General features: G+C 34.1%; 1 protein-coding gene across 3 annotated transcripts in view; it reads right to left on the bottom strand.

The window, feature by feature from the left end:
- Nucleotides 1-12,460, bottom strand: part of VPS13B (vacuolar protein sorting 13 homolog B) — a 1,004,773-nt gene that overhangs the window by 480,741 nt on the left and 511,572 nt on the right. For all 3 annotated transcript variants that reach the window (XM_027849971.1, XM_027849973.1, XM_027849972.1), the window contains exon 25: nt 2,667-2,870. In XM_027849971.1, coding sequence (XP_027705772.1) covers nt 2,667-2,870 — 204 coding nt within the window. The remainder of the gene's footprint in view (nt 1-2,666; nt 2,871-12,460) is intronic.

Here is a 12,460-nt window from a genome sequence, read left to right as displayed (position 1 = left end):
TCCTCTCTGTTTTTTTGTTTGATTTTTAAATAAACACTACTCTGTCCTGGTTCTTCTCCAATCTCCTTGGTCTCCTTTACTGGATCTCCAGCTAGGACATTCCCACTGATTGTGGATATCTCCCAAGGTGAGGTCCAAGGTCCTCTTCATTTCTTCCTTTATACTATCTCACTCGATGATATCATCAGCTTCTATGGGTTCAATTATTGTCTTTATCTCACCTTGTAGTGTGACATGGGAAACACTGTCACAGGACCGCCCAGCATGGAGTACCCACATCAGAGGTCTTGTGCTTTATGAGCAAAGCAGAATTGAAGCCGCTCAAAAGAAACACGAGATGCACAAATTTAGAGAATCCACTTCAAATGTTCACATGGACTATTTGTGCCCGACCTGTGGCAGAATGTTCCAAGCTCATATTGGTCTGATCAGCCATAGCTGGACACACCGTAACTTGACTCTAGCATAGTGATGTCATTTTGGTCCTTTTCCAGAAGGACAACCACCACCAACCAATGATTTCAAAAAGCCCTTTCCAGTTCTTATTAATTTTAATGACTCCCCTCTACATACCATATACATGGTAGAATAATTAAGGAAAAAACATCGGTGGGGGCTGGAATCATTTGCAGAGAGCCTAGATATGTCCTAATTCCCCCTTTATGGTTCTGGAGAACTGTGAAAGAAAGAGTGAAATGTTACCTATCTAGCCTTCAAGTGGTTGGGGCCATAGTGCTTAATGTCACATGTTAAACTTATTATTTATTTTCAAAGAAATACACTCTGTACATATTAGATATCTACAACTTCATGTACATTACACATTTTTTGTTCTAACATTTATGTGGAAATGGTTGTTTTAGGTAGTGTTTGTGAAAGTTCCAAATTTAAAAAAAAGAAGGATGTGGAAGACTGGGCATGTCTGTAGGGACCAGGGAAGGAAGTCAGTGGATAACCAGAAACTGAAAATGAAAGAGAAGAGATGACTGAAGGGCCAAGATCCTTGAGTATAGAAGAAGGAGAACATCATGGGCATACATAAAAGTGTTGGCCTTGGTAAGGAATCAGAGACATGGACAAAAGTGGAGAGAAGGGAATAATTATTAACAGTGGGTTTAAAGCGTAGAATGGGAAGAAGAGGGAAGTCAAGAAGGATGGTTTCTATTTTTTCAAGAAAGTTGAAGTGAGGTACTCAGCTCAGGTCTGGGGAGGTGTAGAGTAGAAAAGAAAAGTTTACAATAGCTACCTGGAGTCTAGGGAGTCAATTAAGAAAGAATTAAAAAAGACTACTTTTGTCTGTGGATTAATGGTAAAACTAAAGGTCATTTTATTTGCCTCTTAAAGGCCTGAGAGCACCATATCTGGTAGCTGCAACTTTTCATTTTTTAGTTCCATTTAAAGTGAGAATAAAAATAATCATTATAATAGTAATAAGGCTTAGAGAGTACTTTACTTGTATTATTTCATTTGATCCCCACAATAATTCTGTGAGTTAGGCACTGTTATTATCCCTATTTTATGAGGAAACTGAGGCTGAGAGAGAGTGAATGACCTGCTTAGGATCACATAACTAAAAAATGTCTGAGCAGGACTGGAACTCAACTCTTTCCACACCACAAAGAGGCATTAGGGTAGTGTTCTGTGTATATTCTATGTACATGAATAGAATTGATAAAGAAGACCTATAGCATAATATCTTTTTAGTAATTGCTACAGCATCAAACTGGGCAGGAACAAGGTTAGGCATGGGGTTAATCATAATTCCACTGGCTTTTTTTTTTAAGCAGAATTTGTTAATTTTTGCAGGATCACAACTGAGATCAATCAGTCTCATTTATTTTCCTTTTCCAGTTGCACAGTTCCTCACTCAGTTCTTCAATGTACTCACCTCCCACACCCTAATCATCCACCCTACCTCAATGACTAACTTTGATAGACTGAGTTCTTAGCAAGACAAGACCTAAGACACCTCCAAAAGTCTCATGATGGAAAATGCTATCCACATCCAGAAAAAGAACACTGGAGGCTGAATGCAGATTGAAGCATATCATTTGCTCTTTTTTTTTCTTCTGTTTTGTTTTTTTTCTTCTTTCTCATGGTTCCTCTATTGGTTCTAATTCTTCTTTACAACATGACTAATGTGAAAATATGTTTAATAGGAATGTATATGGAGAGACTATAACAGATTGCATGCCGACTTGGGGAGGGAGGCAGAAGGAGGGGGAGAAAATTTTAAACTCAAAAGCTTATGGAAATGAATACTGAAAACTAAAAATTAATTAATTAATTTAAAAAAATGAATGCTGACAGAAAATGAAGAGGCAGAAGCCTTTCATCCCCTCTTGTTTTTTATGTTTCTTTTCCTCAGACCTCCATTTTTTTTCACTGTGTCTCACTTTAGTCTTTTTTCATAACTCAATTTCCTCCATCATCATATCCTTTGTCCTGAATCTCCATTACCCTACTTTTTCTAAGTAAACAGAAGCAAACACATGGACCCAAAAGAAGCAGGGATATGATCCCACTGACACCACTGCAATAGTGATTTGTTTTCTTACACATCCATTTTCACTGAGGTCATCTTCACTTGTCTCAATTATAACAGAAATCTTTTTATATTTCGTATTATGTTTCACATGATAAAATAACTTTTCAAAAACACTTACCTCAGTAGTAGTTCCAATGTCAGCAGATGGGCTACATGTGCTGGTATCTGGTGGAACTGTACCAACACTACTTCTAATTGGAGAGCTTGGAACAGGCCCTGTCACAGACTCTGGATAGCCTGAAGACTGATTTAGAATGCCTTTCTTCTGAATCTTATTCCAGACCTTATTCATGATGTCTGTTAGTTCATATAAAAGCTGAACCTGAAAAAAAAAACAAACAAACCACAAAGGGCAATTCTTTACAACTGGCTCTTCAGAATATTGTAAATGTAGGCTAAGGCCAAATGTAGAATTTGAGATACAACTGGAAATTAGAAAACTATAAGATTCACTCCCGATGAGGGAACGATTGTAAAGAAGTCATTCTTTGTACCTCATTTTCCCCACCTGGGAAACAGAAGAAAAATAACTATTCCAGACATATCCTGTACGAGATATCAAGGACAAAGGAAATAATATGTGCAAAGTGCTTTCAGAGTCCTAAAAGATAGTCCTTTTATTAACTCAATGTGGGGGAAAGATAAGTTTGTCCACAAGTGAAATGTGATCCCATATCAACATTATAAAATCCCCAAAGAACTTTAGCAGTTTGCAATAAAATCCATGATTGTCTAAGTACAGTTCCTGAATATTTAATCTAATTTGCTAATTCAAAATACAAGGAACTGTGCTGGGCCTCTATGGAAATATTTGAAGTTTATTAATTCAGAGACAATCTATTTTTATGGAGCCTACAATCCAGTAGCAACATAATACATCAGTGAAAAATGTAGTGAGTGACCTTTTAAATATGAGACAGTAGCTGCATTTTTATATACAGAGAACACATAGTAGACAGTTTTAAAAATAGAAGTCAAATGCTTCTCAGAAATATTTATTTACTGAAATGTTAAATAATTAACATTACTTTCAAGTGATTTAAAAAATTCAAATTCTGACAAATTAATCTGAAATTTGATCACTTTTAAAAAGAAATAAACTTAAAAACAACAAAAAAACCAGTTTATGTATAAAAGAACAACAGTAAGCTGAAGCTGTTCTATAAGATACTGAAAGAACATACACTATCCAGCTTACTAGTCTCCTGGGATATGTCGTTCCAATATTCACAGAACATACTGTTTAACTTGCACATTGTTTGACTAAGTTCTAAGATATTTACACAAGGTTTCGTAAATAAGCATTAATCATGGAATTTGTATGACAACATATTGCCATATACTGTATAAAACAAGCCCAAGGAAAAATGCAAACACAGTATATAAGCAGAACCACAGCTGGATACCATACTCTGCTTGCCATTATAAAAAACGAAATTCTCATATTTATAAGAAGTTTCAGCCCCAGGATACATCCAGACGATGAAGCTGGCTTCTTATGTGGGCAGAACAGATGCATAAAAACACTGTTGTCAATTCACATTTGATATAAAACAGTGCTTGGGCGTGTATTTTCTTCCTTACTTTTTGTCAAGGAGTCCCAAATCTCATGCTATACTCATTTCTTAATAGGCTAGCATATAGAGACTTTATAAAATGTCTTGTTTTTGTTCAAATTAATTTGTCCTTTACATTCATGTGTATTTTTTCCCTTCTAACACAAACATTTTCACTAACTGAAAACCGTATTTTTTAAAAAAGACTCTGTCTTCTTGTAAAATATAGAGTAATAAGAAAGAAAACAGCAGATCAAAGGAAAAAAAAACATTCCTATGCAAAATTTACAGAAATGGTTCAATTTTTAATAGCCTGTGCTTCTAATGGCTCTTTATCACTTTCACCTGCCAACAAAATATTTCAGAATAAATACTATCAACTGACATCCACTAATGAATATATCTAAATAATCTCCAAATAATTTTATAGTTAAAAAAAAAAAAGGTTGCAAGACAGAATCTGTGAGCTGAAAGGAACCTCAGAGACCATCTAGTCTAATCCACATCTGAACAACAATCTTTTCTAAAGTAGCCGTCCATTTTTGACTTGAAGACCTCCACTGACAAGGAGCTCATCACCTTATGAAGAAGATCATTTTCCCTTTGGATAATATTAATTGTCAGAATGTTTTTCCTTACATCAGTACTACATCTGCCTCTTTTCATCTTCTACTCATTGCACCTAGTTCTGTCCTCTGGACTCCATTAAATATTTTATCTCCTTTATCACACTTCTGATTCATATTAAGCTTGCTGTACAAGAATTCCCCGGATATTTTTAGGATGAACTATTACCTAATCATACCTTCCTCCCATCTTGTTCTTCTGTGGTTGATTTTTGGAACTCAAATGTAATACTTTGCACTTTGTAACTATTAAATGAAAATGAGACATATGATTGGATGTCATTTATAAATGAAACAACTTGTCAGGTATCTTTCCCCTAGCTCTTTATCATCAGTGTCTAACCCATGCTGACAATGAATCATTAATGACAACTCTTTGGGTTTAGTCAAGCAATCATTTCTAAATTCACCTAACTATACTGTTTTCTGGCCAATACATCTCTATCCTATCCACAATACCATGAGAGAATATTTTTAATATTTTGGTAAAATTCAGAGCACTGGAATTCAGTCTACCAGTCCATTAACACTAACAAAAAAGGAAATTAAGTTTAGTCTGCTATGACTTGCCCTTTGATGAAGCCAAACTTTGTGAACATTGACTCCTTTTTTAGACCGTCTACTAAGGCAAAGAAGGATCTAAAGAATTATAGAATTTAGAGTTGGGAGGGTCTTTGTTGATTACCTAGTTTAACTCGTTATTTTACAGATGAAGAATCTGAGGCCCAAAGAAATTACATGCCTTGTCCAAAGTCAAGTCTTTTAAACTCCACATACAGAGATTGCTCTTTCAATCACACTATATTATACTGGCCCATGCCAAAACATGCTACTAACAAAAAACTTTATCAGTGGAGGAAGTTCTTACACCAATGAAATTACAGATCTTTAAAGTGTTAAAGAAAAAATACAGAATAGAAAGTTAGGGAAAAGATCAGGGATGAATATGTAGATTTTTAAAAATTGTAGGAACTTGGACATGCTTAGAAAAACAGCTGGAGGTATTTATCCTAATCTTTTAATACACTTTCTCTCTATGATATCCCTAACAGGTGGTTATCCAGATTCTGCTTGGAAGTCACCAACATGGAGACAATAACTGAACCTATGAAAAAGGAATACTCTCACAGAAATAAATACAGAAAACAAAAAGCTGATGGGTAAGTACTGAGAAGATAAGACAGAAAGAGTGGAAGAAAATCAGGAAAGTTCAATGTCATGGAAGCTAAGGAAGGACGGAGTTGTTCAAGAAGAAGTTGATGGACATCAGTATCAACTGCAAAAAAGTCAAGATACACCTAATTTGTAAAATAGGTGATTTGTAACCTTTAAAATATAGTTTTTGTAGGGTGGCTGGAATAGAAGCCAGATTTTAAGGAGGAAATATAATGATAGCTAGCACTTACATATCATTTTTAAAGTTTGCAGAGATCTTCACAACAGCCTTGTGAAACAGGTACTACTATTATTCTCATTTTACAAATAAGGAAACTAAGTCTGAGAGGTTAAGTGACTTGCTCAAGGTCATATAACTAGTTACATGCCTGAGGTAGGATGAAAACTCAGGCCTTCTGATTCCCAGTCTGCCCAGTCCTAGTTCATTCAAGGAAACAGTTTCTCATCTTACGACTCTATACTCTAAGCTAGTGATCTCCACTATACTTTTTTTTTTATTTGAGGGTCAGGGTGCGGATATACTGGTAGGAAAGGGGAAGGGGCAAATTTTCCCAGTAGCATGATAGCTGCTTTGAATGAACAACTCAAAAAGAAAGAGGATGGGTGCTTGCACGGCATTTGGGAGGAGTAGGGTAAGGAACTGTCTATGGACCAGCCTTAAAAAAATTGGAGACACATAATTAGAAGGAATTATGTTGACAACAACACCATAAGATTGACAATCACAGGAAGGGTGGGAAAAGGCAGATCTTTCCACTCTCTGACAGGCTCTTAGGGTCATGCCAAGGCTCTGACTTTGGAGACCACTGTTCCATACTACCATATTACTAATTCTACTACCATATTACTAATTCTATGTGGCTTGCTTTCTTCTTTGACAGAAAAAGAAAAAAAGCCAAATATCACCGCAAACAAATTCAAGTGAATGCTAGTAATCTAATTGTGTGCATGTGTGTCCCACACATACATATTTAACTGAGGTACTGCAGAATACAAAAGGTTGGATACGATGAACAGGGCAGGAAAACAATTCCTTTTTCTTATTTCTTTCTAGCCATTTAAATTTATTTATTTATTTATTTTTCGCTTTTTGGTGAGGCAATTGGGATTGAGTGACTTGCCCAGGGTCACACAGCTAGTAAGTGTTAAGCGTCTGAGGCTGGATTTGAACTCAGGTCCTCCTGACTCCAAGGCCAGAGCTCTATTCACTGCACCACCTAGCTGCCCCATTTAAATTTCAGAAGACTAAAGATGTTTGAAAATACTCCTAAGAATGACTGCAAGAATGCAGAGTAACAAGAAAAATTATTCAAAAAGTGAACACACACATTTTACACACATACACACACATATATATTATATGTTAATATTTATATTCTTCCCTATTATATGTCTTACCACAGTGTACTCAATTTCTGGGAGACGTGACACAATACCTTTGTTACTGAGGTAAGGCATGGGAAAATTTAGGGGAATTGATAAAGGTTTTCAGTCCAATGAACAGCAGTTTCTACAGGTCCAAATAAACATTATACACTCCTACTGTGAAGGACTGATGAATGGCCAAGGTATCTCCAAGAATGATCCAGTGCTTTAGATATGCTGGATGGTAGGCCTAGGATTCAATACCACTCTCTAACCCGGTAATGTCCTGTAGCTCCATAAGTAATTTATGATGATCAAAAATTTATCAGATCGTAACTCTGCTGATATTTCTTCTCTTAAACAAATGTTTAACTAAACAAATGTTAAACTTAAAAAGATTAAGGCATACAAATGACCAAAAGCCATCCCTCAACAAATAAGCATCAAAAGGATATAAACAAATTGTTCTTAAAAGAATTGTAAACTATTAACAACTATATGAAAGAATGCTAAAAATCACTATTAAGAAAAATGTAAATCAAAACAACCTCAAAATTTCACAACACACCTTAGAAATTAGTAAAGATGACAAAAAATGGCAATAGTCAATGCTGGAGGGGTTGTGGGAAGATAGGCATACGAGTGCATTGTTCGTGGAGTTATAAATCAGTACAATCATTTTGGAAAGCAATTTAGAATTATGCAAATAAAGTGAGTAAAATACCCATACCCTTTGACCCAGAGATTCCACTACAAAGCTTACAGCCCGAAGATGTAACTGATAAAAAGAAAGTCCCCATATACAGTATACTAAAGTATTTATAGCACAACTTTTTATGAAGAATTGGAAACAAAACAAAACAGATGCCCATCAATTGGAGAATGTGTGACATGAATGTAATGGAATATTATTATGCTGTAAGAAATGTTTAACGTAATGAATACAGAGAAGCATGGAATGACCTACATGAAACAATGCAGAATGAATTAAACACAGCCAAGAAAACAATATACACAATGAATATAACAATGTAAACAGAATTAAAATTAGGGTTAAATAAAAAGTGAATATTATAAAATTATAAAGAGCAGTGTGGCTTGAAAGAACAGGGTATGATGAACAGAACCAAGAGAACACTGTATACAGTAAGTGCAATATGGTTTAACAGTCTTTTTGACTATTATAAATACCAAAATTAACTACAAAGGACATATGAAGGAAGAGATATCTAGCCATGAAGTGAGATGCTAAGAAAGAAAGTCACATAGAATCTGTATCTAGAAAAAGAACTAATAAATTGATGTATAACATATGAACATACATATATACACACATATTTGTGTCTAATGGTAGCCATCTCCAGGGTGAGGGGATGGGGGGGAAAAGGGGGGAAAAAGAAAGGTACTTGTTAACATTATTATATATTTAAAAGGGATGGCAAGTTGTACATAACAAATTTAAGTTTCATGTGCAATCATTTTTTTTCTATTCTATTATGTTATGGAAATGCTTCTTTTATTTCTTAAGTTAAAAATAAATTAATTTTTTTTTAAAAAAAGGTATATGATAAGATACTCCCCACCCTTTTCCTTTGGAGAGAGGGGTGGTCCACAAGTACACATATTTTTAGACTTTTTTTCAACATACTGATCAGTTATACTGATTTTTTTTCCTTTTTCCTTTTTTTTTTTTTGGTCTTATAGATATGGCATGTCATATATCATGTGTGAGGCATTGCAGGGAGGGACAACAGTTTCGCTGAATCATAGAATGTACGGAAAGGAGTAAAAAGTAGAAGGGCTAGAAAGATAAGAAGAGGCCAGATGGTGAAGAGCATACCAAAGATAACCCATTTGAATTTGTGTGTTTCCATTGCCTATCATATCCACAACCTCCATTAACGAATACATTATAAAACAGCCACTTAAGCAGCTATTCCTGTCATATACTCTCCATCCATGTCAGATCTAAGAAAGTTATGTTCCAGCAAACATCATTTTATAGATCTTAATTCAAAAATGTTGGTCTTTTAAAATTGCAGTGGCTAACATTTTATAGATTGCAGTCTTTGCTTCAGTATGAGAGAATATTTAAGTCATTTTTAAGTCAAAAAATTGGCAAGGGACAGATTTATTTTGTGGGTCAATCTCTTTAATTTAACAATCAAATATATACAAATCCTGAACCTTCAAAATCTCAAAAGTAAAAACTATCTTAGCAAGTTTTGTGGATAAATCATAGGTTGAGTTAAAAAATGACATCTCAATAGCTAAACTTCAGTATACTAAACTGGAAATAATTCCTTAATTCATATCAAACCATCCTACTTAGTTTTCAGGAAGACAAAATAAAGATAAATAATTTCAGTATCACATTATAAAATGCAGGTAGGAGGTAAAGATGGAGTGAGAGTTTGTGAATTTGTGAAATGTCACTGGTTTTCTTTATAATGGGTATAGCTTATTACTTGACCATGGTAGCAGCAACTTTGGCACCTGAACTACTTAAAAATTATGGGTTACATTCCTATAAATAATTTGATAATTAAAAAAGGGCAAAAAATTAGCGTGAGGTATGTCTTTGTTGCATTGCCATTATTTCTAAATGTGCAATTGTTATTAGTTTCATAAACTTCTGTTCAAAACTGCTGACAATGATCAAATCTTTTTTTCTCAAGAAAAACGCACAAATAATTTCCTGATTAATTATGCAGACAGGAAGTGTTTAAATAATTACAGATATTAAAAGATTTTAAAAACAATCTGTTAGGACAGATTTTTAAAACAACCTCATATAAACAGAATTAATGTTTCAATTAAGTGTTTTAATTCACTGTCACTTTTTACTATATAATAAGATGTCATTCAGCAAACATAAGATGATTTTGAGGCTGTCATCCTTTCAACAGTTATAGACAAAATACAATCTATCATGCTATAGAATCAAGTTTTTTGTTGTTTTTTTTTTTTTGTGGCTACCCCACTCTGAGTTTATAACTATCAGATGTGCTTATATAATATTATTTTCCATCTTCAGAACATATGGTATAAAAAATTGGAAATCTGATATTCATGACTTTTGCTTAAATGAAACTGAAAAGAAAAAGTTCTCAACAAAACAAAACAAGTAAACCTTACACTGAACAAAAATTATTTTTACTGCTTAGTCTAAGTTGTGTGGAATTAAGAATTAAAATAAAATGAAAAATACCATGAATTATAGAGAGAAAAAAATTCCTGGCATAAGTCTTTCTATCATTGAGCTCTGAAAATTCAAAATTCAAAATACAGATGCACTGAAACCAAATATTCAATGACAAATCTTATTCACAAATGTTGAAAGGTGCAGAGAAAAGGGGAAAGCCTAATAAAACTTTTGAGGTTCTGAAACTACAAAATTTGTATAATTAATGGTAAACCAATAGACAAAACACAGTAAACATAAAAGTTATTATATTTTATACTATCTGCAAACTGAAATAATTCAAAGGTATATCATTTTTAGATCTTTAGTTCACTTTGGTAGATATAATACCTTTAGAGTACTAAAAATGTTTAAGTGTAAGCTACCTAAAAATCTGTAAAAGTATTTTTAATTTAAAAGTTTTATTTATTCCAAGAGAAATTTGGATGTTTGCTTACTAACAAAAGTAACAAAAGAGGTGGTTGCTTTAGCAAAATATTACTCCTCCGATCTATAATTTAAAAGCAGGGAAAAGTCTAACAGAATAAACCAGTCAACAGTACAAAATGTTTACCTGTTACAAATTTTTAAAGTATTTTTTAAAGTTTCAGTCAGGTAGAAACTCATGGAATTCTTGTAGCCAATATCCCACTGTGCATAAAGATCTAGAATAAAGATGATTTAAGGAAAAGCATCTCTAATTGTGCTTTTAAAACAATGAAGCCATTACTACACTTAGCAAGTAATGTCTTCTTTAATATAATCTTCTCATCAAGCATATAAAGTAATTCACTTTGTCCTTAGCCCTTAAAGGGATTACACACAACTCATCAATCTCATCTGCCACATGAAAGGTTTGAATGCTAAAACTGCATCAGTTCCATGATCAGAGCGGCCAACCATGACCCAGTTTAGGGGAAGAAAGAATTCTGTCTTACTAGAATGGAATTCAGGCTGCATAGAAGCTCTGGTGAATTTCACCAGCCCTTATGAAGTAGTGTTGGAAACATTTTCTGAATCCCCTTATTGAGTTCACACAAAAATCAAGTGGGAGTTTTGTCAAGAGAATAAAGCAATATGAGACTGCTGACCACTCTTTTTTGTTTGTTTTAACACAAAAATTGTTAATAAATATGTTGAGTTCCTCACTGTAATTCAACCCTGTCACAGAGGGCCCTATATTATTCAGCTACCACTAGGGACTGGTAAAACATTGCCAAAGGTAACAGATGATCATAGAATAATTTGTGATCAAAGGACTTTAGCAACTCATATGTGTATAATTCACAAAAGGTTTTCAAATAATTCAGACTTGCTAACTGATAAGAATAATGTAGAAATCTGGAAAACAGTTTGGCAAAAATTAAGTTTAGACCAGAACCTTATACCATATATGACAATAAGCTCCAAATGGATGCATTACCTATAGTAAATACAAATAGAGATAGCATTAAAAAAAATCAAGAGGGGATATATTTCAGATTTGTGATTGGGGCAGAATTCTTAGCTAAGCACGGGATAGAGCTCTTCATAAAAGATAAAATAGAAATTTGTTTAAAAAAATTAAAACTTTTGAACAAACAAAAGCTTAGATCAGAGGAGAGAACTAGTAGGGGGAAAGTCTCAGCATCAAATATTTGGGGGAAAAATCTGATACCTAAAATATATCGTAAAATGACACAAATTTAGAAGACTAAAAGCTATCCCTCAAAAGACAGTTAAAAGATACGAACAAATAGTTTTCAGAAGAAATGCAAAAAGACCAATAGCAGCTGAGACCTGAGATCAAATCCATCCTCAGACTGAGACCAGCTCTAGGTCTTTTGCTTCTTCGAGTCACACCACCAAAATTAATATTTCTAGGATATAGTTATGACCAGATTCTCCACCCCCGCTCTAGGATCTAGTAGAAATGATCTATTATCCCTTAGCATAGTGCCTGGTACATAGTAGATTTTGTGTGTGTGTGTGTGTGTGTGTGTGTGTGTGTGTGTGTGTGTGTGTG

The sequence above is a fragment of the Vombatus ursinus genome, unplaced genomic scaffold (genome assembly GCF_900497805.2).
Source record: "Vombatus ursinus unplaced genomic scaffold, bare-nosed wombat genome assembly UNPS02008961.1, whole genome shotgun sequence".
Classification (NCBI taxonomy): domain Eukaryota; kingdom Metazoa; phylum Chordata; class Mammalia; order Diprotodontia; family Vombatidae; genus Vombatus; species Vombatus ursinus.
The sequence above is the reverse complement of the archived record's forward strand: the minus strand, read 5'-3'. Positions and strand labels throughout refer to the sequence as shown.